The following is a 24827-nucleotide window of genomic DNA, read 5'->3' on the forward strand; positions in this document are numbered from 1 at the left end:
AACTATAACCGATGTCTCGCTCACAAAGTGCAGAGAAGGAAATTAATAAGGAAATGTCACATGACATGTCTATGTGCTTCTACCAACAACGACGACGACGACGACACATCCGAATTCTCCGAGGCAACACCGTAGCGACCGATGGGGGAGTACAATCCGCGTCTCACCGCCTTTAACGTCGAAGCTAAAGCTGTGAGATAGATACGACCGATTCGCTGACCAATTCAAAGGAGCCTCCTGAGATATAATGCACATAATCTAAGAACACAGGGGTAGTGAGATAAGTGTAACAATCGACTACTGGGTTCAAGATTAGAAATCGTACTTGCATATAAAACACGCGCAGAGGATTAATGAGGTCCTGCCCTCGTGCCCTTTGGTTGTTCTTTCGTGTCACATCCTGCATTATTAGCATCTTACCTGGTTGACTCTCGCTATGACGCAGTTAGTGAAGGCATTGAGGCGAGTCAGGATGTTGAGGATGCGGCGCCAGCGAGATGGATTGGGCTCGGCAGGCTCCTCGCAGGAGCTCCGCATGGACCACTGACGAAGTCTCGGTCCCACCGAGCTGCCATGGGCTGAGCTGGTGCTCCCGCCACGACTCCCCCTAGAGTACAACGCATTCCCACCAAAGATGTAGTTCATCACCAGTGAATGCGCTCTGATCCAGAATCCAGAGCGCTGCACTGACGAACACAAATCTAGCCTAAGGCAAAGGGGGAATGAGCGCGTTTATGAACAATTTCCTTAATTATGAAAGCGGCTTCCTGTGTTGGGCTGTATCTGGTGGTCTCATCTGTGCAACGTCCTCGTGACCCCAGGATCCTTCAGAGGCTCCCGCACGCCCACTAAGCCGCACCCAACGGTCCAGATACGGCACGGACAAATGTTTCCTGCCGAAAGTCGAGCCAGAAAGGAAATATCTACTCAAGAGTACCAGTTCTCGTACAAACCGGCTATGTTTCATGAATAGCTGGTGATGACACGCTAGGAGAAAGAATCAATCGTGGAACTCATCAAGAACTGACAGCCAATCTTTCTCAGTTGCTATAGTAATACCCTTGTGTCCCTCAACAGACATCAATCAAACTGTAAATGTGGAGGCCAGCAATTGAATTACAGCAGACGACTCCGTTCCTCGCTACGCCGGGTTCAACTCGAGTCAAAAAGCCAAACGACAGACACAACCCCAGACTGAACGGATGATACAAGACGAATAAAAAACAAAAAAACCTTCACAAACAGAACGTCCTTAAAGCAATCCGGATCGTCAGTAGGGTTCCGCCGTGCTTGTACGAGTTCGTAGCCGTAACGTTCGGTCTACAAAACGCTGCCGCCTTATCCGAGGGGACCTTTCCCGGCAAGACTCTTCTGGAGATGTGCCACAGGTGTCGGATGGGTCGGGTAATTTTGTCACAAGGCTCTGCTTCCACTCCTGAGGGAGCCAAAGCCATGGCAACAGCTCCCACATCTAAGAGAGCCAGCAGGATTTCCTGCTCAGGCTCCGGTCTCCTGGACTGCGGCTACGCCTCAGTAAACACGCCCCTCGGCTTCATACGCTGACATGTTTATTAGTGTACTGGGTAAAAATCATCATCGTCATCATCGCTCAGGCATCAAAGTATAGGCTTGCGTATGATGTCGGGTATACTCGAGCAATCTGGAAAAGTGGTTCTCCAGATGTTTTAATATAGCCAAACAGTTAAACCTAGGACCTCCGGCTGGTACGGAATCATTTTTAACACTTTATTACTACGAATCCGGGGGACGGCAATCGAAACAAGTGCCGAGCATCTCTTCATCTGCTCTAAGCATAAAACCCTGATGACAGACATGGCACGCCATCAATAATACATTCCCAATTACCCCTGAACATACTGTGTGCATGTCAAATGAGATCCCTGCAAAACCCGTTTAGAGCCTTTCCTTGGAGCTAAGCCGTCCTGTCTGTCACCTTCCTAATTGACAATTAAACCACCACACTGCAGCACTGGATGAATCAGGGGCATCAGTGCCAGCAAAGAAGAAGCAGCAAGAGCAGATGGAAGGAACAGCATGACCCTGGGAAAAATAGGGGAAAATGAGATCGCAAAGCTGGACACCCCAGTGGACCTGTTAGAATCGACCGGGGTTTGATGGCTGAAATCTTTTCCCAGGCTCTGCGGATCACTCCTCGGGGAGCTCGTCGAGCCGTTAGCGCTTTCTGACGTGCGTGTTATTAATTATAATAATTAACGCGATCTCCAGCCGTCCGAGATTTCTTTTGTAATGAGTTGAACGGTGTTTTTTTTTTTTTTTTTTTAAAGTCCAGATCTCTCACCTCCTCATCTGTAAACTTTCATGCTAATACTGCCGTCAAAGTCGTGGCGCTCTTTAGCTTGTAGAGTCTTCCATACTTCGGAAGGACTGCGCCGTATCGCCGTACGGCCGTCCTGGACCTTTCAGACCGACTTCTGTGGTGGAACTTGGCTGGAAAAAACGGTGAGTGAGAAAGGGAGCTCCTGCTCGTTTGTTTTTAGGAGCTGAAACCCCATCGTCCTTACTTACGTTAGAGATTGCTGAACTTTTTCTCCTATTGAACGCCACTGTAACCGTGACAGCAAGACCGACGTCCCCCTATGACATCAGAGCGACACACAACCGCCAACGTCTCACAGGGGCAACGATACAACAAATTAGCACCACAAACATTCCGATATAAGACACATTTAACGCGTTTCAGAGTGGAGGTCCTCTTTATCGGTTGCCGTCCGGACTCAGACGGCATCCGAGTAATAAAAAAGTCGTGAAATATTCTACGGAAAGCCGGTTTTCATAAACTGCCTATGAATATGATCCGATTTGATTCCCATTACCCCCTCACTATAGTCCATAAGGACACAAATTTAATTCAATTCATCTCCGGACTGACCGCTAAACAACTCCGAACTCTAAGGATGCAGGAATTTTGCTCCTTAAATCAAGTTAAAAAGAAAGAAAGAAAAAAAAAAGAAAAGAAAAAAAAAAAAAAAAGATTTCGGGGAAATCGTTGTGTACAAAAATTAGCTCTCGAGAGCTGCGTTATCTACTGATCAAACCAACAGCGCGTTAAAGATTACGTGTAATCACGATTTACACGAGCGACGCGTCCGTTAATTACATACGTATCCACGGCGACAGACGGCGGAGGTATTTGCGCAACAGACACAGCAGATTATTACTTTTTCAATCATTATTGAGAAAACGCTGCAATCTTTTTCGCATCACTAACATGGGACTCATTTAACAAGCAACTGTGTGTGTGTGTGTGTGTGTGTGTGTGTGTGTGTATAAAAGGTCCCTAGCACTGCTGCATGACATGAGCACGCAGGTTGCCAGGCAGCAGGGGGTAGAGGTATGCGCTTCCACGTTTTCCATTAGACCATCATCACACACAGCCGCTGCAATACAACCCGTAAAAAAGCGCTCGCTTTCCGAATGAACTGGTAATGAGATTTTAGAGGAAAAAAAAAAAAAAAAAAAAAAAAGTGTTTAAAAAAAAAAAAAAAAAAAAAGATTAGGTATCGGGTTTTCTTCTTTTTGCTTGCAATGACGTACCACCGTGAAATGACGCACCACTGCTCCATCAGCGCATAACCAGACTATAAACGCATGCCAGGCTTCCTGCCGATCAGACATTTCATCCCCCTGAGCCATAAATCGAAAGCGTGCAAAGTATTAGATGCAACAGATGACGATACAGTCGAATACCTTCACACGCGCGCGCGTGCCATCAAAACATCAACACAGGACGTGTGATTGGCTCCTGGCACGGTCCAGACTTACCAACAAGTGCAGATGCAGTCTCTTGGTTCTCCTCAGGGTGCCCATGATGCGTCGGCCCATCTTTTTGGCGTACCACACAGAGTTGAGCATCGCGGGCTCGGGTTCGGGCGCGAGTGCAGGGTTCGTGCTCCGACGATGCACGGCTCGATAGTCCGGGCTTTTGTTTCCCTACGCAGGCATCTCAAAGACTGCTTTTGCACGACTTGTACATCAGAGACAAGAAAGAAAGAAAAAAAATAAACCTCTCTCAGGTTATGTGAATCTGTGATGAGTAGAGAGAGAGAGAGAATATGTGTGTGTGAGAGAGAGAGAGGGAGAGTGTGTGTGTATATGTGTGAGAGAGAGAGAGAGAGAGAGAGAGAGTGAGAGAGAGAGAGGCAGTGGCTGTTTGACGCACACTGCTGCTGCGGCAAGAGAGCGAGTGAGATTGAAAGTCAGGGAGATAAACAGGAGAGCAGGAGAGAGATTCCTTACAACGTCTCGATCCTTAAAACGCTGCTTTATTCACCTCCCTCTCTCCTCTCTCACTTCCAAACCACATCTCTCTCTCTCTCTCTCTCTCTCTCTCTCTCTCTCTCACACAGGTCCACTCAGAGCTCGGGGCAGAGCAGCTGATTTGCCTCTTCGAAACGCTCCAAATGAGTCAGCAGGAAGCGTGAGACCAGACCTAGATTGGACACCTGACTCGCCTCGAATGAGACTCGGAAGACGTCTGACTGCAGATTCGGTCTGCTTTGACGCTATTAAGTTCTCCGTAGTCCACGCCGGTCGGCGTGTCCGAGCGCCGCCTCGTGAAGCGTGCCGTGTCCTATTCGTGCTCGCAGCCCGACCTCGTCTTATGCTTCCCTCAAATCCGGCCGGAGGCTGCGGACCGGCGAGTCCGTCTCATCTCTTTCGCCTTTGACGCATCATCCTGCTAATGCGTTCTCTAATTTGGGGTCTTATCCGTTCTACTCAGCAACTAGAACTGGGGGGTGGAGGGGGCGAGAGGGGGGGGTGGGGGAGGAAGATGTATCGGAGCTGACGTCATTGACAAGAAACGGGAGGCAGCTCCGGAGTGAAAGTGAAGCTGATGATAGTGAAGCTAGTAATTTTAACAACTCTTTATTGATCTAATAAACGTTCGATGCCAAATAAAATATTCCCATCGTCAAATGGTGTGCTTACTGATTTACAGCATTCTCATCCATCATCAGAACTGTATAATCCTGGGGAACGTTCACACGTCCTAACACTGAAAACATACATACATACATACATACATACACACACACAGTCCAGCCATGCATGTGAGAAGCAAATGCTCCTGTGCGGCACTGATCCACTCCATATTCAGCAAGAAGCGACCACTGGTGGCCAGAAGCTTCTCAGACAGACATGTATACACACAGTATATAACCAAACAACAACAACAACAAAAAGTCATGCGCGTCGGGAACTGCGCCATCTAGCATTGACACAAAGCCTGCGTCTGCGCCAACACGACTTCGCTCAGCCACACGACAGCACAACCACGTGACGAGACACGACATCAGACTCCACTGCCGCACACAGTGATGGCTGCATCCAGTTCCCGTGGCTAAGTTTTCAGCTAAGGGTGTTACCTGGTACGGGGTGGAGGGGCTGAGGAGAGGGCTCTCCTCGCTCGCCACCGTGGGCGGCCCGTCGAAGATGCACTCCAGAGACTCAACCTACAGGGAGGGGCACGCAACGTAACTCAGCTTATCACACAACACACGAGCAGGCGTTTCAGAAGAGCTCACAGTTCAGAAGGAGATCGTTAGAGGGGCAGGACGTGACACGGCGATAATGAAGGATGCCGAGGCTACATGAAACCAGCGAGGACGAAATCACAGGACGGAATTCCGTGCTTCTGGAAAACGTGTATGGCGGCGTGAGGGAAACCTTTAACGTGATTAAAAATAATAATCATTTTTACACTTTTCTAAACTGATACGTTTCCTTTTCTTTGCCTCGGAAGTAAATTTCTAGCAAATCTGATCACTCCTAAAAGTGAAGGAGATTTCATTCCGCCTGCAGCACAGTAGTACCATGGAGAATTTGACAGCTAATACACAACACACCCCACTAAAGCTCCTAACACTGAATTTTCTGACCTCGGACTAGGAAAAGAGAAAAAAAAAACCCGGAAAAACGCCCCTTCGACGTGGAATTCCCACTCAGAAAGGTGTTCTCAAACCCGAGTTAGTACGTGATGTCAAACATTTTACTTTTCCATATCCACACGACACAGAACGTCAGTATGTTCGCCGCGTTCGATATTGGACGCTTAACTGACCTCCCGGACACCTCTCCGGGACCTCGCGAATATCTCCAGGACGTTTTCGAATTGTCCGGGTCGTTTCAGAACGAAACAAACCGGTCGTTATTTATCGGCAGTTTTCAGATTTTCCCCCACGCAGAACCTGCAGCCGCTATCGACTGACTAAACGTCATTGTTTTAATAATAATAATAATAAAAAAAAAAAAGAATATTAATCGAACCAAATCGTTATAAATGCCAAACAAAGAGTTCAGCTTAAAAATGTGAAGAAAACCTGTATGGGTAAATGATCAAACCCTTAATACTTACAATATCAAAAGATAAATCGTACACAGAAGGAAAGGTTATGGGTCCGGTTCAGAGTATTACAGTATTAAAGCGTGGCTCTGCTGCAACTATATGAAGAATCCAAAAGGTGGAGCTAAAGCTCTGTTCGTGTCGTGCTCACGGCGTGGATTCACGATGACTGCTTTCCTGGAGAAGTGTCTCCCTCACACACCCGATTCATCTTGTGACAAACGATGATGGCAGGTGATTAATCACGACGAGTGATAACGGCTTGTTTTCTAATGCGCGGCTTTGTGAATATACTCTACGTATCGCGGGAGCACCTGAGGCGTTTAATCACACTGAGCAATGAGACACAAAGTTAGATTGCGGGTGTGGGGTTGGGGGAGGAATGGGGGGCAGAGGTTTAGTCTGTCTGGTCAAATGAAACACTCCGACTACTGTACTGACTTGCGAGACTTTGGAAATGGTGAAACCGTGAGACGAGACCACGCTTAGAACTTTTTCCCTCCGATTTGAACGGTCGGAACATAAAAGTTGCGAGTTTGGGAAGGGGGAAACGTCGGACCGCGCCCACCACGGGATCGGTTTGAGGAAGCGTCCGAGCCAATCGTCTGGATTTGTCGCGTCCTGATGCCTAAGGTGTGAAAATCTCAGATATCAAATGTCCGGGCTTCTGGCGCTTGTTAGCGTGAACGTAAGGTAAGAAAAAGGACGAGCAGCGGCTAATAAGGTGACTTTTAGTGGAAGGATGGAGAGACGAAGGCTCTGCACTGACGCGGGACCGCGTGTGAGGTAAGAGTTCACCAGGTTTACACCAGTGAGCCGAGAGTTATGAGAGGTGGCGGGCGTGAATCGCGCGTGTGCTGTTAGCGCCGAGTCACGCGAGAGCACAGGAGTCATAAATCTGAAAGCAGAGGGGCGCACTGGAGCACGACAACCACGGGAGGAGCGCTCGTAAATGTCCTAAATGTCCACACACACACACACACACACCTCTTCCTCGAACACCCAATCACTCTGCCGTTCAGTTAGCATACTGAAGCGTGACTGCGGTTCACCTTGAGTAAAACGCCCCAGAGATTTCACACAAACATTCAAAGAGGCATTTCAGAGTCGGGCTCGGTCACTGTCTTTAAAGCGGAGACGTCGTCATATACAGCACGTTATGGCGAAGCTCATTTTTTATTCCTTTTTTTTTTTTTTTTTTTTTAAAAGCTAAAAATGCATAAGTATACACTAAACGGTCAAAAGTTTGTGGACACCCGACTGAACCGTTTCTCACCATCTTAAAAACCTTTTGATCTGAAGGTGCGTGATTAAACGTGTGAAATCGGTGTCGTAGATTAAAAAAAATTACAATCGTCCCGACAAATCCGTTTCTTCCGTTAGACTAAAACGAGCATTTTATTTACAGAACGGACGACTCGGAGCGGAATGTTTCCCGAAAAGCAGCCGATGAGAGTGCGGCGTCGGCGTGAACTCCTTTAATACTGTTTAAAAATCATCTCAGGGAAATTCCTCGAGAAATCGCCGAGAATACATTTCAGAAATGTAAAAAAAAAAATAAAAATTTTTTTAAAAAAGGGCAAAAAGGGCGTCGACTTTGAAGATGATAAAATACTCAATTATTTTGATTTATTTGGGATTTTTTTTTTTTATCACGACATAATTCCCGTAGTTCCATTCGTGTTACTCCAGAGTTTTGATGACTTTATTATTATTCTAAAACGGGAGGGAAAAATAATAATAATAATAAAGAATGAGCGTGTCTAAACCTTAGATGGGTAGTGTACATGTATACGCTGTAACATTTTATGTAAACGAAATAAAAACGTAAAACCAAATTGGAAAAAAAAAAAAAAAAAAAAGAAACGTCCGCTTAGATTAGAGGGGAAATAATGAACGTCTTGGCTGATCGGGTAAATACATACCGCATTTTGTAAATACCTGATCGAATTATTTATTTTGATCAGAATTATCGCTTTGTAGCAGAATATGAAACAATCAAAGGATTATTATTTGAATTCGTTTTGGTTTTTAATAGATTTTTTTAGTATTATTAATCTGTACTCTCCATCTGTACAGCGCATGCTATTAGACCAAACGTGAAGTCTCATCACTGTTCGGCAATGGTATCGATCTAATGACACGTAAACGTGTGTATTTCAGAGCTCAGAGCCTTCCTCAGATGTGTGCTCTCTGCAACTTCCCCTGTTATTATCTGCGCTTTGCTAATAATGCCACATGTGCTGCACCCGCGAGGGGGTTAAAGAAAAACGTGCCCTATATACAGAGCTGCTTTGGGGATCGAGACTCCCTGCGGCGAAACCGTCGTCCCTGCTGAAGAGCTCGGCGAGGAGACTACGCAGCATGTTTTCGTCAGGCTTCGGTGTTGTGGGGACGAAAAAAAAAAAGGCTGACGATACAAAACTGGCACTGGGCCTGTGAGCTTTTCTTTACACCGTGCACAGCAGGAGAGGCAGCGAGTGAGTGTGTGGCTGTGTACGTGTCTGTGTGGATGGCATGGGAACATCTACATAATAAGGTGGATAAATAAACAGGACGGGAGTGATGCTGGGAAAGGAGCGTGTGTGAGAAAAGCTGAATCGGGGTGAGAGCTTTACCTTCATGGGGGAGATGTGCGCCTGGGCCACGTAGCCGTGGACGTTTTCGATCTGCGAGATGTTCTTCTCGGCCACCTGGACGAGCTCGGGGCCTGGCGTCTCGTCGGTGAGCGGAGGCGAGCTCTGCTCTTCGGGAGACCCGTCCTCATCCTGGTGTTTGTACTTCTGTGGAGAAAACGGAAAAAGACGAAACCATGAAGAAGAGAAGGCGTGTTCTCCGTACCCATCAGACGCATGAGGTCTCGCGAGAGGTGTGGCCTCTCTGACGGTCAATCTAAATGAAGGGGGTGTGGTCTCTGAATTAGTCAGCGTGAAAGTGTACCCGTCCGTCCCACGTTAAAACTACGTCCGCGTTAATCCGGATACACGTGAAAACGCATCGTTTTCGTCCACACCGAGACACCGTTTTTGTCCAGGAGCTTTCCGAAAACGCTCTCCCCACAACTGGATAAATTCGAAAACGCAGAATTCTCGTTTTCAAAAAGAGATTCGAAAACGGTGACGTATTTCGGTCATGTGACCTGTTCACCACAAACAAGACGGTGGACGATGTTGTACCTCAGCTGTCGTGAATGCTATCAAGGTTGGTAGCTTCGTTAAACGTTAGTGTCGCTTTGTACAACCTTAAATAAAACGCCCGACGGAAACGACGCAGGCCGAAGCTTCACACATCGGGACGTGAGCGTATTCGGCCATTTCGGTACGGACGGGCGGTTTTCGGAAAACCGGACGGCGTGTTAAAAAAAAAAAAAAAAAAAAAAAAAAAAAAATCAAAGACGCGGTTTTCAGATCCGCCCGGATTAACGTGGACGGAGCCTTACGTTAAGGCTAGTGAAAGAGGCGTGGCCTCCGTACCCATCAGTCCCGGTGTAGGAGGTGTGGCCTGTATGAATGTCAGTCCCAGTGTAGGAGTAATGGCATCTGTATCTGCGAGTCTCGGGAGAGGCGTGGCCTCCGGACCAATCAGTCTCAGCAAAGAAACGATCACCTCATACTCCTCAAGGCCATTTTTTTTAAATGAAAACTTTTTTCTACATCAAATCACATTGTACTGCATTCATTAATTTAGCTTTCATACATCGGCTCGTTATTGTGTTATATTATCGCGGAAGTATAAACACACTCCTCCCCCCCCCCCCCCCCCCAACCCCCATCACGGCAGAGAGTGGTTTGACAGCTTGCGCTTTAAAAAATTCAAAAAGATCTGAAATGGAGATGAAAACGCCTGAGAAACAGATTAGGGAAACCTGCACTTATCGTCCCTGGAGATGTTGAATAATGCATGTCAAATATGCAGTGACGAAAATGAGATCCGTTTTAATTTACATTTAAATTTTTTATTATTATTATTATTTCCCCCCCCCAAGTAGTAACGTCGGTCAAAGCGTTCTAAAACAGAATGAGACGTTAACGAGTAAACGAATCGCCTGCGGCATCGTGTGCTCATGTTTTAGCTCCAAGGCTCACACTGCTAAAACGTGTAAAAGAGCCGCACGCACGGGAGACCCACCGAGTAATCCTTAAATTTATGATAATCTTAAAGCAAAACACGCAGCACAACCCCTTTAAAGGTGACGAGCTCATATCAAGTCTATGCCGTGCCGTGCTTCCTGTATTACTCAACAGCAAATTATGTACAGCGAATGACGCGGGCGGACACGCCGCGGATATTCGTCAGCTCTTTATACGGGACGTGCATATTCATTTGTTCGGTGACGAGCGCGAATCGTTTAGCATGGTGGTTTCAGATGAAAAATGAAAACGAGATACGCGGGCATGCTCGACAGATAAGACACAATAACCGTACACGCTGAATAACGAAAAACTACTACAAGCCTACGAGGGGGCCAAGCACTTTCGGCCGAAGAAGATACCTAGTTAAAAACAAAAAAAGCTTGTTTTTCTCTCTTGTGAAAATGAAACCGTATTAATATGCTAAAACCATCCTTTCTATGCTTTTTAACGCTCAGTGAGTGAAAACGGTCACATATTTTTCCCCAAATCCCCCCCTCCCTTCCTTACTCTGGAGAGCTCTGGTAATGATAAAAATCAAAAAAACAAACAAACCAAAAAAAAAAACCATCCTATTCTAACCCCCCCCCCACGCCCCCAGTAATACAGTGGTATAATCTGACGCCGGTGAGTGTGTGTATATCTGATGAGTCGTTCCCTGTACAACCAGGGGATGGTTGGGGTTGCCATGGTAACAGGGTTCCCGGCCTACTGACGAGTTTTCTCTATAGATTCGCGTCATGCTAGTTAAAGCTCATTTACATTTTCCTACACATTCCAAATCTAGATCGGAAATTACACGCCGTCTGATGCAAAAATAAATAAACAGACTTTTTATAGTTACACCCAAACTATTTTTTCCACCCAAGTAGATCTATAGAAAAATCTATAACCCAAAGAGCCAAACATGAGGCCTTAAGGTCATTCGGCCAAACGTTATAAACACAGGATCATGACAGAAATGGTAGAACGTCTTCTCTCGATGAGCACACGAGGAGAAGGAGGAGGAGGAGGAGGAGGATCTCCAGGCAACCACGACCACTCGGCGTTGAATCACGGCCCGCTGCGGATTACGATCGCCCGCTCTGAACGCGCCTCGTAGCTCAGCACTCAAACCGTCCCGGGTTCTGGCACGTACGTACGCTGTAAAAGCACGTATATAAGCCGTGACACGACCTTGATCGGGAGTTAAACGTGGATGAATCCTGTCAGAATTCATACAACTTTACCATTTAATCCAGAATCAGAAGCTTAGCGAAACCGGGACCTCGTGCGCGTCAAGAGGGAGAATTAAAACCGAATTAAAATAATGACACACCACCTGCTCCTACGCCATTAGGAGTTGGATATGATTCAGTAAAAAGCTCACTGCCCACACTTCCAAATGACCCAGGGAGAATATTCCACCAGCATCAGAGCTCAAAACGAGAGAGAGTTCTAGAAGAACGGTGCCTCCTGCTGACGTACGCTAACCGTCCTTCGGCTTGTCGGACGGGAAAGAAAAAAAAAAATATATCAAAACGAAACGCTTGTGAGAAACAACACTAATTATGAACGGATGCAAACGTGTCCTAGTTTAAAACCGACTGAAGGACAAATACGTAAACGGCGGTGTACGGACTGGAGCTTGGATGAGTTCTTACGTGCTTCCGAGAGGTCTCTCAGAAACTGAGCAGAAATCAGTAGTTCCTAATTCAGAATTAGAAGAATTTAGCCGTCATCCTTGTGGGAAACGTGCGTGAAAATGCCTGGTGCTCAGTATTTAGTCTGAGAGTTGGGGGGGAAAAAACAATCTAGAGCTTTCCGCTGAACACTTAAAAACCGTGTGCTCTAAACCATTAGCGTTTTCAAGAAAACGGTCTCTTGTAGGTCAACCAGGGCCGTGCAGAGAGTTCCTCAGGGGCAGGGGATCCAATGTAAAACAAAAAATGTAAAAAAAAAAAGAGCTAACTGAACAGACTGTGCGTGCTCGCGATAATGAATATGAGAATGACACTACGAATATAACCTAGTGGTGTTTTATTTGTACATTTATAGAAATATTTACAACAAAACGGCGACTTTTATCGGAGGGACGAATCTTTAAAAGAAAACGTAAACGTTAGAATGACTATCCACAGATGTAGTGACACACCCAGTGTACGTCACTTACGGTATAAGTCAGTAAGACTATTCACTTCACTATTAAATTTACTTCGCAACACATTCCCTCGCGATCATCGTAAGCGTATAAAACGCTGCTGATATTACGAAAAGGTTAGCAAAAGCGCTAGTGGTTTCGGCATACGTGTCCGCCTGTTGAAGCGAGACGCGTCGCGACTGCGTCATGACGACGAGATGATGATGTCTGACTGCCGGTTCGAGTCGGACGAATAAACAGGAAAATACTCTCTCGCGATTCATTTGCTACGGTTGTGCGCACACGCTCGTGTTAATTTGGATTCGAACGCTTTTTATATATATATATATGTAATAGAATTGTTTATTAATTAAGGTTGAGAGGGGCAAATAATTTAAATAATTTAAATAATAATAAATCTAATTTAAATAATTTAGAAAAAGGGCAGGGGCTCGACTTTTACCAACAAACACCACTGCGAAACTATTTCACGCAACTGCGATTTCACCAATTCAGGTTTTCTGGGGGGGGGGGGCAAAAAAGAAAAGCAAAAAAAAAAAAAAGCACAGAACTCCACAAGCTGCATCGCAGATTACTAACGTGTTTACTAACTAAAGAACGACAGCGTACACGCTATATCCGTTTACAGTTCTATTTAATGTTTTGTAACGTCCATGAAACGAGTAAGTTCCTGTCCTCATGTACGTTTTTTTTTTTTTTTTTTACTTCTCTTGACGATTAGAAGACAAAAAAAAAAAAAAAATTTTCAGCTTGTCATGTTCTGAGAAACCGAATATCGCTAACTGGTCAGTCCTGAAGACTTTCCCATGATGCAAACTTACAGACTCTTACAAAGCCCTGACACTGGAGACTCCTTCCATAAAGGTTAAACAACCACCACCGTACAGATTTAACGTGATCGTTACTATAAACGTCTATCGGTCTGTCAACTGGCTATCAAGGGTGTGATTTAAGATTCAAATTTTCACAATTTTCAAAAGGTAAATATATAAACATTCAGAAATCTGCAACTAAAAAAAAAATGGCATTTGGACTGAATAAAATATTTACATAGACAAAGATTTTTTTTTTAGCATTACGCAGTAAAAATATGGACTCGCCAATTTTTAACATGGTGAACCTACGATCGTTTTCAGTTGTAACAAAAGCGGTAGCTCTTTAGTTGTAGCTAAAGATCGATGTTGCGGATATAACCGACACCAAATCTGTAACAGTATGTTATATATATATCTTTGGCTCACAGATTAAGCAGCTGTAGTTTTAATCTACAATGGAAGCATCGCGAGTGTCAATCTCAGCTCATTAGCGTTAGGAAGAGGGTGTTGAAGCGCGAAGCGCAGCTCTTCAGCTACCGTGACCGTGTTACCCCGGCGTCTCCGCTGAAAGCTCATGCCTATACAGAGGGGCTTACTCTCGCTATTGTTTCATTATTGCAACACCGTGCCAAAAAATAGAGAGAGAGAAAGAGAGGGAGAGAGAGAGAGAGAGAGAGAGAGGAGGGGAAACCGAATCCGTATCCAACTCGTGCCTTGCAACGTAGCTAAAATTAGAGCTTGTGCATGCGGCCGGCATGTCCCGAGAGAAAAGGACGATTGATGAAGAAATTAGTATTTAGCAGAGGAGCAGGCCAATGCGCTGCGTAGAATCCCTCGTACATCACTGTCATGTGGACACATTAGCCTCGGTTTAATCAAAAAAACACTCGCAATTCAATCATTTTGGTAATTAGGGCCTATCTCTGTTTCCTGTCGCAGGTAAATAGCAGACCGGCTAAACCCTGCGATGAGAATCTGTGTCTATTTCTCCACATTTACCCAAGATAAAAATGGAGATATATATTATATATTTATATATATATATATATATATATTTCCAATCTTTTTTTCTAAGAAAAAATATGGAACTGGTGCACTGAACGTTTCTTTTCTTTCTTTTTTTTTTTTTTAAATGTGTTAAAAACCTTGATGCAATCCTGAAGAAATCACTGGATTGGTTTTCATGCCAGTGTTATAGATATAACAATTTAACAAACAAATGTATAACACAAACACTATTATATGCGGTTCAAGCCATTTACAAGTAAAGACACGGTTCAGCGTTGATGCTGTAAGACGCCATGTTGATTTTGACGTTGAGGAGACCAAGTTAAGGTCACGAAAACTAATCCGTTCATCTGACGGTTAATTCCGTATAATAAATCCTACATCCGACCACTCGTTCCTGGGATACCGCGCTCACGGGACTCTCGGATGGACGCACGGACAAACCAAAAAGACGTCAAAAATAATAATATAAGGAAGCAGTTTTAGGCGATGAGATTGGACACACGACTTCTTTCACGGGTGAAAACCTGAACACGGTGCGTCGAAAAAACGACAGCGCCGCTGTGTATCCGTGACCGTCGGGTAATACGGAGGCCTGGATGCGGAGTTCTCTGGTTTAATCGGTTAATTTAATATCGGGCAATACTAGTCTTGTATAGACCCAATTGAAATCTCGAGACACCCAGGATGTGGATGAGTCACATGGGAAGACTGTCTCTGTGCCAGCACTGCCATCAGTCTTAAACGGGGCAGGACGCCAAAAAAAAAAATAAATAAAAAAATAAATAAAGCACTTCACTCACATTTGCAAGTACAAATGATCCCAAGTGCATTTAGAAAAAGGTTTTTATAACCTTTGGATATAAAAAGCTATCGAGTACAGTGGAAGTTAGAGGGGAGGGAAAAAAAAAAAGGGTGTGTCTTTATGGAGTGGGATTATAAGGTGAATTAGAGACGTTCGACGCTGAAGTTCAAAGTAAAGTCTCGCGGTTGTATTTTATTTAAATGCATTGGCAGCATGATCACAGAGAACGGGGTACGTATATAGGATTGAACCGACCCTTTTATGAGGGAAAAAGTCAAGAAAAATATAAAACACCCTATATTGTGGAATAGCACAGTTTAATCCCCGATAGAGTGTAGTGGGTTAGAAAAGCGGTCTTTTTAAAAAGCAAAAATATATATATATATATATATATATATAAGCGGATACTATAAACATTGTGTTGCTCAATAATCATAAATCTCCACGGCTGGAAAAAGGAGGGGGTATTTATGACAAAATTATGGGAGGAAAATATGCAAATTGGTAAACTGCAATTAAATATTAGCGCAAAAAAAACATTAAATCAGTCAAATTTTTTTTCACTCATTTAAAATGTAAAACACTCTTCGTACACATCATATAATTCAACTTAAGAGAAATTATAGGTGTTTATTTTTTTAATGATAACGTGGAGTTAAAGTTTATGAGAGAAACTTTAAACTGTAAAGGATTTCTTTCTTTCAAAATTTTTTTTTAAAGTCTAGCAATAATTAAAGATTTTTACAATTTAAAAAAAAGAAAGGAATTCCGGACTGTTTTGCTAACGCTGCTCAGAAGATCTGTGCAGTCAGAGGATAACGGTGAAGACTAGCCGGTTTGTTCCGAGACTCGAGAGGATAATGTCATGGTGAAAGGGGTGCAGACGACACCGCGAGATGCAACGCCCACATGACGAGCGTCCAGACAGACACGTCTGAGAATATAGTTCCAACCCATTGAAGTGTGTGAGATCCTCTGCTCCTGTGATCAGTAATTAAATCGAGTGGTTTTCAGAAGGTTCCACCATGCAAACGACACGTGGTCGAGGATATGGAGCACCAAAGTGGATTGACACGAGCTAGAGTCAGTAATTAGGCTATATATATATATACATATGTATATCCACAATCTCAACCCGTATGGGACACTATACGGTCAAAAGTTTGTACACACCTGACCATCACACTCAGATTTGCTTGGTGAACATTCCAGATTTATTCCCCCTTGGCAGTTATAATGCGCTCCACTCTTCTGGGAAGGCTTTCCTCTAGATTTTGGGGCGTGGCTGTTGGGATTTGCGTTCATTCAGCTACAAGAGCTTTAGTGAGATCAGGCAGTGATGCCACGTGAGGAGGCCTGGGGTGAAGTCGGTGTTCTAGCTCATCCCAAAGGTGCTCGGTGGGGTTGAGGTCAGGGCTCTGTGTGGGACACTCGAGTACTTCCAGTCCAATCTTGGCAGACCAGCTCGCTTTGTGCAGATGGGCATTGTCATGCTGGAACAGGTTTGGGCCAGTTAGTTTGTAGGGAGATTGTAACGCTACAGCGTACGAAGACGTTCTATACGATTGTGTTCTTCCAACGTTGAGGCGACAGATTGGGGAAGAACCACATATGGGTGCGATGCTCAGGTGTCTTTATACTGTTGGCCATATAGTGTAGGTGTACCGGACGATGTCATAACAACAAAGACAACAAATGCGTGCGATCTGAATGAAAGGCAGAGTGATTAGTGCAGAATGGAGAGGGTTAACTAAACCCGCAGGAGATGACTGAGCGAAGGAAGAGAGGATCGGATTTAAACGCAGCCACGTTGTCCTAAGGAACGCTGGAGTACAAAGTGAATGAAATAATGGCCAACTTTTAGCTAATCAAACCTTATCTAGCGTCTAACCTTCACTCCAAGTAATAACTTTTTTTATATAAAGTTGATGCTCAATACAGAACGTAGACACGTTTTTTTATTATCGTACTTCATATACGATCGACACTGCATCTTTAAAATGCTATCTTACCCGGACGCACACAGTCGCACCTACCCTAAAAACCCCGTGACGGGTGGAATTAACAAAAATGATCCGATCTCAATAAGAATGGCAAACTGGATTGCCCCGATTTCTCTCGCTGTTGCGCTACGTTTTAAATCGGCCGCCTAAAAAGTGCGTCGGCGTGTCTTTTCTGACAACGTACCAGCTTCTGTTCACATCTGAGACGATATCACAGGAATCTGACCAAGTCTGGTTACCGGGATTTAAAATTTGGCTAGCGTCCACAGCTTTACGTGCTACTGAACCTCGTGTGTTAACGTTACTGAGAGACTACGTGCCTAAGAGCGATGCAAAACTGCACGCTGTAAATACTGCGGTAAGATACATTGGTGTTTTTTTTTTTTTTTTTTTTTAGCACTTTGAGTGCAAGAACATATCTAAGTTGTGCAGGCTCAGCTAAGTGGAGACTCAAGAGGATTAGACACCAAACAGCAACACGATCGCTTGTGGTTTCCCTCTGACTTCCCTCTCAGCAGTCTGCCATTGTTGGCACTCAATTAATGCTCCCCAGGCGAGACTCTAAGCACGTCTGTCACCTAGCTCGGAAACGGGTAAACCAAACAAGCAGACAAGCAACCGGTGTTGGGGTTTCTGGCGTGCACCCACCTTACAGCCGAACATGAGGGAGATGGTGCTGTTGGTGCAGGCCACTTTACAGTGGCACAGCATGGGCGAGAAGCAGTCCAGCTTCTTGATGCTGGGAGACATTTTCTCATTGACATTTTCGGCCAGCGAGGAGGCGGAGACGCGTCTGAGCCGTGAGCGCTGCCTGCTCCTTCCCCTCCGACCTCCTCCTCCACCTCCTCCTCCTCCACCTCCGCTGCTGCTGGTGCTCCCCGCTCTCACCATCCACCCTCATTCCTCGCATCACTCCATCGCGCCAAGGAAAGGACAGCCAGACTGCTTCCTTCATCCAGCAGGCGACTTCTCCTCGATTCTCTCTCTCTCTCTCTCTCGGTCTTCTTCTTCTCCTTGTTCTCTGGCGTTTTACTTAAGAGTGTTCGCTGTGGCCGATTTCCCCTCCAGCTCGCGTCGTTCCCTCACGGCTGTCCGTCAGACTGGAGGCGTTTACGTTACGGCCCCGTGGGAGCCATGCCGAGCTCTTCTGTGTGACTGCGTGTGTGAAGTCCAGCTCTCAGGGAAGCGAGGCAGCTGGCTCTTTTCCCCAGGAGAGATACAGAGTGCCGCGGCTGAGAGTGTGGAGAGAAAAGAGGCGGAGAAGAGAGGAGTGGGGGAGGAGCACGAAGCTGTGGCAGCGCGTGGGGTTTATCCCCGCACGGATACCATCACGGACGCCACAAAATACGAAAAAGCCTGATCTCGAGAGTCAGCGTGAGACTGAGAGAGAGAGAAGGAATGAAAGGAAATATCCTCAGTGACGGCAGCACTCCGAGTGGGAGGTGGGATAATGGATGGACTTCAAGCATATTTACATGAACCGGAGAACGACTGAGGGGGGGTGATTGTGATTGGTCGGTCTTCCTGTGACCTTTTGACGTGACTCTTCCTACACAACAAGAGACAAAATGAACCAAGGGACAGAAATAGCCAGAAACGCTCTGGCAGGATCGAGTTCACGCTCCGCCACTCTCAGCCTCTCTAGACACCTCGAAATCACTTCTCTACAATAGATCTGATTTCTTAAAAAAAAACAGTATAAAGGCTCCTCACTGAGAAACGACCCATGATGGTGCACTACACCTAAGTACTTAAGACAAAGTGTCAGTGCACTAAATATAGAGCACGTACGCCAAAAGTTAACCGCTTCATAATGGACTTGTTGGTTTTTTTTTTCTCTTTAGGAGGTAATGTGGCTTTTGGCAAAGAAGGTGCACGTTCAATGTCTCTGTACCAGTAAAGGAGGAGCCCAAGAGTCCCTGTAAAGGAAGAGAGGTGTGGCCTCTGTGGCTGTAATTCCCTGTTAAAGTAAAGGAGGCGTGCCTATTAGACCCAGTAAAGTAAAATAAAGAGGGTGTACCAATCAGAAAAGTAAAGAAGTTTGCTGCGTCTCAATTCGCCTACTTGCGCTACACGTTTTTTTTTTTTGTGAAGAAAAAGTGTATACTTTTCAGCGTGTAGCAAAAGGGTACGTATGCAAGTACCGGGACATACGAATACGTCATGTAACGCGAGAGAACGTTGTTGCCTAGTTACGTGCTCAGTCCGTCACCGTAAACAAACTCCTCGTTTCTTCATTCGTCAATCCTTATAGGACGTATACGATATTATTCAACATACCGTTCCCTTGATTTACTTTTCTACATTTTCATTTGCACCTCTCGGAAATGCGTCCATGAATTCGGTGAAGCAAACCAAAGCGCAAGGAGTTATTAGTGATAGTGCGGGGGAAAAAAAAAAAAAAAGTGTTCATGGATCCACACTTCGAAACTCTAACGAAAACAGTAGACCATCGGGGTACGTTCGGGATTCTCGTTTCAATCGGGACGTACCGATTCTGATCTCGGATACTATTTAGGACGGGTAGCAGGCGAGACGGGACGCAGCAGGTGTCCCCTCCGTGCCGGTCCGCCTCGGTAAAGTTAAAGATGCGGCACGATGGAAGGGAACGCAATCCTCGTAAAAGGAGCCGTCGTCTTCTGCGTCTCAGTACCACTTCGGTCGAGAAGGCGTGGCTTCCCAGTATATGAGGCGTGGCTTTTGTGCTCAGTTCCAGTAAAGAAAACAAGATGTCTCCCTGTTTGTACGATCCTAACACACATCACAATACATCGCATAATTTTCCATTAAAACAGCTCTAAATGACATCATACTGATATCGATGACTCTTCTAAATGTTCGATTACGCATCAGTCGGTGCTCACCGTACCCCCTCGTACGGAGTGATACACCCCCCACTCCCCACCACCACCAATCCTAAGATTCGCCGAAAGCCATGAACCGTGCGACATGCCAAAACGGACATTAAAATCTCATTTCAATCTGGAGCACCACACATGACTGAGTTCCTATCAGCCATGGTTTTAAATATTTTAAGCTATAAAGCTTATTATTAAAAGAATGAGGTCAGAGGATTAACACCGCTCTCTGAGCCAGGCGCACTCTTTGTACCAGTTACCCTGTTTTGCCTTTTTTTCCCCTGCCGTGTGACTCAGAGATGTGTCACGCACAGGCCTGATTAAAGGGCATCGAGGTCCGGCAGTCTTTTTCTAGCAGCATCCTATTTCTAGTGATTCTTTGGATAATTCTGCTTCCTCTTTTGCGTCACGAGTAGATGAAGGACTTTAGGAAACCACTGCAACGTCTTTATTTCACACCTACGAGCTGCACACAATGACGTTCCTCGTTTTGATGGCCGCTACAGTAAGCCCCTCCCGCTCGGTAGTGTTTGGCCGAGTGCAAGATTCCTTGGCAGTGACGGGGGGAAGCCCTCGGCAGGATGGCACGTTAGCGCGGCTTCGGCACCACTAACGAGAGGAAGGACACGGCGGAAAGAGGAACGGCCTGCCCCTCACGAGGAGCGTGCAGTCGTGATTGTATTAAAGTTTCAGTAAGGAGTCTCGAGAAGCGAATCTCCGATACGTGCCGTGTCATACGGTCGGATCGGAAATTCGTCCTCATGGAGTTAACTAGCACTTGTGGCGTTTTTACTCGACTGTGACGAGCCTGTAATTTTACTGTCGCACCAAACCCACTGATGCAGCAACACACACACACGTGCAGAAATGGAGGTGCACACAGCCCCATCCAGTGGTGGTAGTTAGTAATACAGGATCGCAAACCCCTTCATCATTTCTTTGTTTTGTTTGTCTTTTACTGCATTATTTTATTTAACCAGACTGTTGCGCCGATATTAAACGTTCATATCGTCATTTCGATAATGACCCGGCGTATCATCGCACTGCTGTATTAAAACAGGTTGCACAAGATGGCTCGATCCAAGCAGCTTATTAGCATATTGTCTTTCGTAGCGAGTCAAAAATAAAGACGGACCGCAGACATGGGGCGGCTGTGGATCAGGTGGTAGAGCGGGTCGTCCACTAATCGTAGGGTTGGCGGTTCGATTCCCGGCCCGCGTGACTCCACATGCCGAAGTGTCCTTGGGCAAGACGCTGAACCCCAAGTTGCTCCTGATGGCAAGTTAGCAGCTCTGCTACCATTGGAGTGTGTGTGTGACTGAGACACAGTGTAAAGCGCTTTGGATAAAAGCGCTATATAAGTGTAGACCATTTACCATTTAGATATGCTGCGTCCAAACAGGACGGTCATTAAGTCTGGAACATGAACACTGCCCGAAAACGCCAAATCCTACTTCGGATGGAATTGCGATGGAGTATTGAGAAGTACCTACAATGTTGGTAGATGTGCGTGTTCAGGATCACTATAAATCACAAACCGGTTACGTGCAAACGAGCAAAACCAATAGGTACGCCATATGGACAAGCTTACGGCATGAAATGAAGATGAACTCGGATAAACGTGCAGTGCTTTATGAAGCCAGTAGAGGGAAGCAGTTGAATGCAAATGTTTCAACCTCTTGGTTTCTACTGTTTAATGGAAAACATCTACCATGTTATGTTAATATTTATGTATTATTAATAACGTGCAATAATTTCAACTCATTTGCATCAAGTATTACTAATATCCAATGTAATGTAGGAGGATGAAGCAGTCTCTAATGCTCCGGTGCTTACGGCAGTCTATAATCTATGTATGTGTCAGTAGTGTTTGTTTTTTTCCCCTGCGTTGGTCACATGGTGCTGCTCTGACTAAGAAAGCTGAAAGGGGGGGGGGGAGACAAACAAACAAACAAACAAAAAAAACACAACAGGCTAGAGTGGAGAGAGCCATAGAGGAGTCTCCATCTCCGTCAGACAAGACCACCGGAGTTCCCCAGTCTGACCACGATGGGTGTAAAGAGTCAATTCCGTCACAGATGGCAAACTTCCCCTCAAGGGTTTCTTTCTGCCCAGCTCAAGTTTAAATCCCCTGATTAGTCACAGAACACTGACCATTACTCACATCTTCAGCACTCTGAAAGCTGCACAAATTACAGCAAGTCCCAGAGGAGGAGGCGTGGCCTATCAGCTTTTCAGTCCCAGCGAAGGAGGCGTGGCCTCTGTGCCTGCCAGTTTCTGAGGTGGTGTCTGCAAGTAAAATTAAAAGAGGCGTGTCTTCTGGGAGATGAAAGAGGCGTGGCCCGTGTATCCGTTAGCCCCGGTGAAGACGACGTAGCCGTCGCGAGTGTCTAATCCAGCGGAGGAGGTGTGGCCTTTATGTGTGTCGGTTCTATGTAATTCAATTCCCAATGAAGAAGGTGTGGCCTTTGTGACTGCCAATTCCTGTGAAGGTGTCTGCTAGTAACATTTAAAAGGAGGCGTGTCTTCTGTGCTTGTCGCTCTCAATGAAAGAGGTGTGGCCTATATGCTTTTCAGTCTCAGCAAAGGAGGCGTGGCTTCTCTGCATGTCAGTCCCAATGAAGAAGGAAGGTGTGGCCTGTGTGCCTGCCAGTTCCTGAGAAGGTGCCTGCTAGTAACATTGAAAGGGAGGCATGTCTTCTGTGAAATGAAAGAGGCGTGGCCCATGTATCAGTCATCCCCAGTGAAAAAGGTTTAGCCAATGAAGGAGGCGTGGTCTTCCACAAAGCATTTTTCTTTTCTGTTAATAAAACCAAACTGTTGGCACAATACCAAATTCCATGCCATCACCTCAACATTCCTTTTGTTAACTCCTTCTACCAGCGCAAACATAACGTATTTCTCAGCATCCAAACCAAACTAGAGCACAACACCACCACTGATGATGACTGATCCCTTGCCTGTCCCGGTCTGACCTTTCAGATCTGAGGAACCACCTCAAAGTTCCTCTCAGCGTCTGTTGTTTAACCGCACGATGGAAAACCCTCTCGTTCAGGCGGGGATGTAATAGCCGAGGTCGAGGTCCCATGACACCCGTGTGTGTTTGTGCGAGTATCAGAGGGCAGGAACTGCATTACCGTTTCCCCGGCGGAGGTGGCAGCTCTTAGCATACGAGAAAAAGCTGTCGATCCCGTCGAGTCCCCAGATACACAGCCTGTGCGACAGCTTGATAAACAAAGAGCGGCTACAACCCCATCGGGCAGCGTTTAAACATCATCACATTAGCGGTGGTCGGGACTTGTATGGATCTGGGATTAAATCGGGTTTCTGGAGACGTTCAGTATTTAAAGCCTGCTCGGAAATGGATCCGAGAGATGTTAAACGTCAGCTGTGTGTGTGGTGCATGTGAACCACATGAGAGCTCTGCCCTCTCTGAACCACAGAGACACCCTTAGCATAGGTCTACAGAGTCGGCGCTAAGCTCAGAGGGGTTAGTCTGGTAATATACAACCCAATCACACACACACAAAAAAATACACACACACAAGTCCTATCAGAAAACTGGAAGTACGCAAGGTTCTTTTAACAGTAATGATATACTTTTATTGATGATGTAAAAGTAAATATTTGTGATTAAAATAATGTATGGGAAAAATTTTTTGGAGTATCACCGCGGCATGGAGAACATCACAGACCAGCAACCAAAAACACACCGTTTGACTCACTTCCTGCAGTCGGGTTGATTCAGAGTCGAATCGCTTCCTCGCTTCGATTGGTTCTTTTGGAAGAAGACGGAGATCACCTCGCTCGGACCCTCACGGACCGCTCGTTCTCATGCGGACCCGGGTGTGACTGCCGTGTTCTCACCTGCCAGGAGAACCAGACTGAGGAGGAGAACGTGCCAGGGTTCTGTTCGAACAGACTAAACACTGCAGATGTGAAAACATCTTCCATCATCATCATCATCATCATCTTCACAAGAACTCTTTCTATAATTCAAGACTTGAAGTGTGTCGAACCGGCAGAATTCTCTGGACTTGGATACGGCTTGACGTGGATCCGAATTCATAATTTAACAGAGGTTCCAGTTCAGCGTACTGATGCAGCAAATATGCCGGGCGACTCCCGCTAAAACGGGGAAAGACTTCGTTATCGGACGCAAAAGGAGAAAATACGAGCGCATTGATTACTGCACCGCAAAATTCTTTCTGCGTTTCTGTAAAAGCGGACCGTGAAGGTGCAGCTACGGAAAAGATCCGCACGAAAAAACCGTACAGTGGAGAAAAACAACTCGGATCAGATTCACCGAGTCACTCGTTTTGGAGGACAGAGATGACTCGTGGCATGACGTTTGACTCGGCCTACGCCGCACGGTCTCCCACAAAGCTGTGATAAAGAGCGCTATTTAAAGAGCGCCGCCGCTAATGAGCTTCATTACTTATGCTAGTTTGCTGCCTCCGGCCAGGCTAGCGCTAATCTAAGCTAACAGGCCTATGCACGTAATAATATCGGGACATCGCTGCGGCTTCTTTGTGAGCACTTCATAACGAATCCGGAATGTTTATGAGAGGATGGTACGCTCCTGGACGTGTTATTGTTGGAGTTAGGATGAAGCAGCAGTCGCTGGAAACATCAGAAGAAGGCTGGAGAGGGAAAATGCCAGCCTGTCAGAATCAGCTAACG

At 45.7% G+C, this 24827-nt stretch overlaps 1 protein-coding gene across 13 annotated transcripts in view; it reads right to left on the bottom strand.

Annotated features, from left to right (window-relative positions):
* The window catches only part of dlg1b (discs large MAGUK scaffold protein 1b), an 86944-nt gene that overhangs the window by 39750 nt on the left and 22367 nt on the right, over positions 1-24827 (bottom strand). For 6 of the 13 annotated variants that reach the window (XM_053651847.1, XM_053651846.1, XM_053651855.1 and 3 more), the window contains 2 exons: positions 9004-9168; positions 5409-5495 (listed from right to left, as the gene is read on the bottom strand). In XM_053651847.1, coding sequence (XP_053507822.1) covers positions 5409-5495; positions 9004-9168 — 252 coding nt within the window. Of the gene's footprint in view, positions 1-420; positions 4102-5408; positions 5496-9003; positions 9169-24827 lie in introns of those variants that run through there. The other 7 variants (XM_053651851.1, XM_053651854.1, XM_053651850.1 and 4 more) reach the window with 3 other exon arrangements.

The sequence above is a fragment of the Ictalurus furcatus genome, chromosome 20 (assembly GCF_023375685.1).
Source record: "Ictalurus furcatus strain D&B chromosome 20, Billie_1.0, whole genome shotgun sequence".
Lineage (NCBI taxonomy): Eukaryota > Metazoa > Chordata > Actinopteri > Siluriformes > Ictaluridae > Ictalurus > Ictalurus furcatus.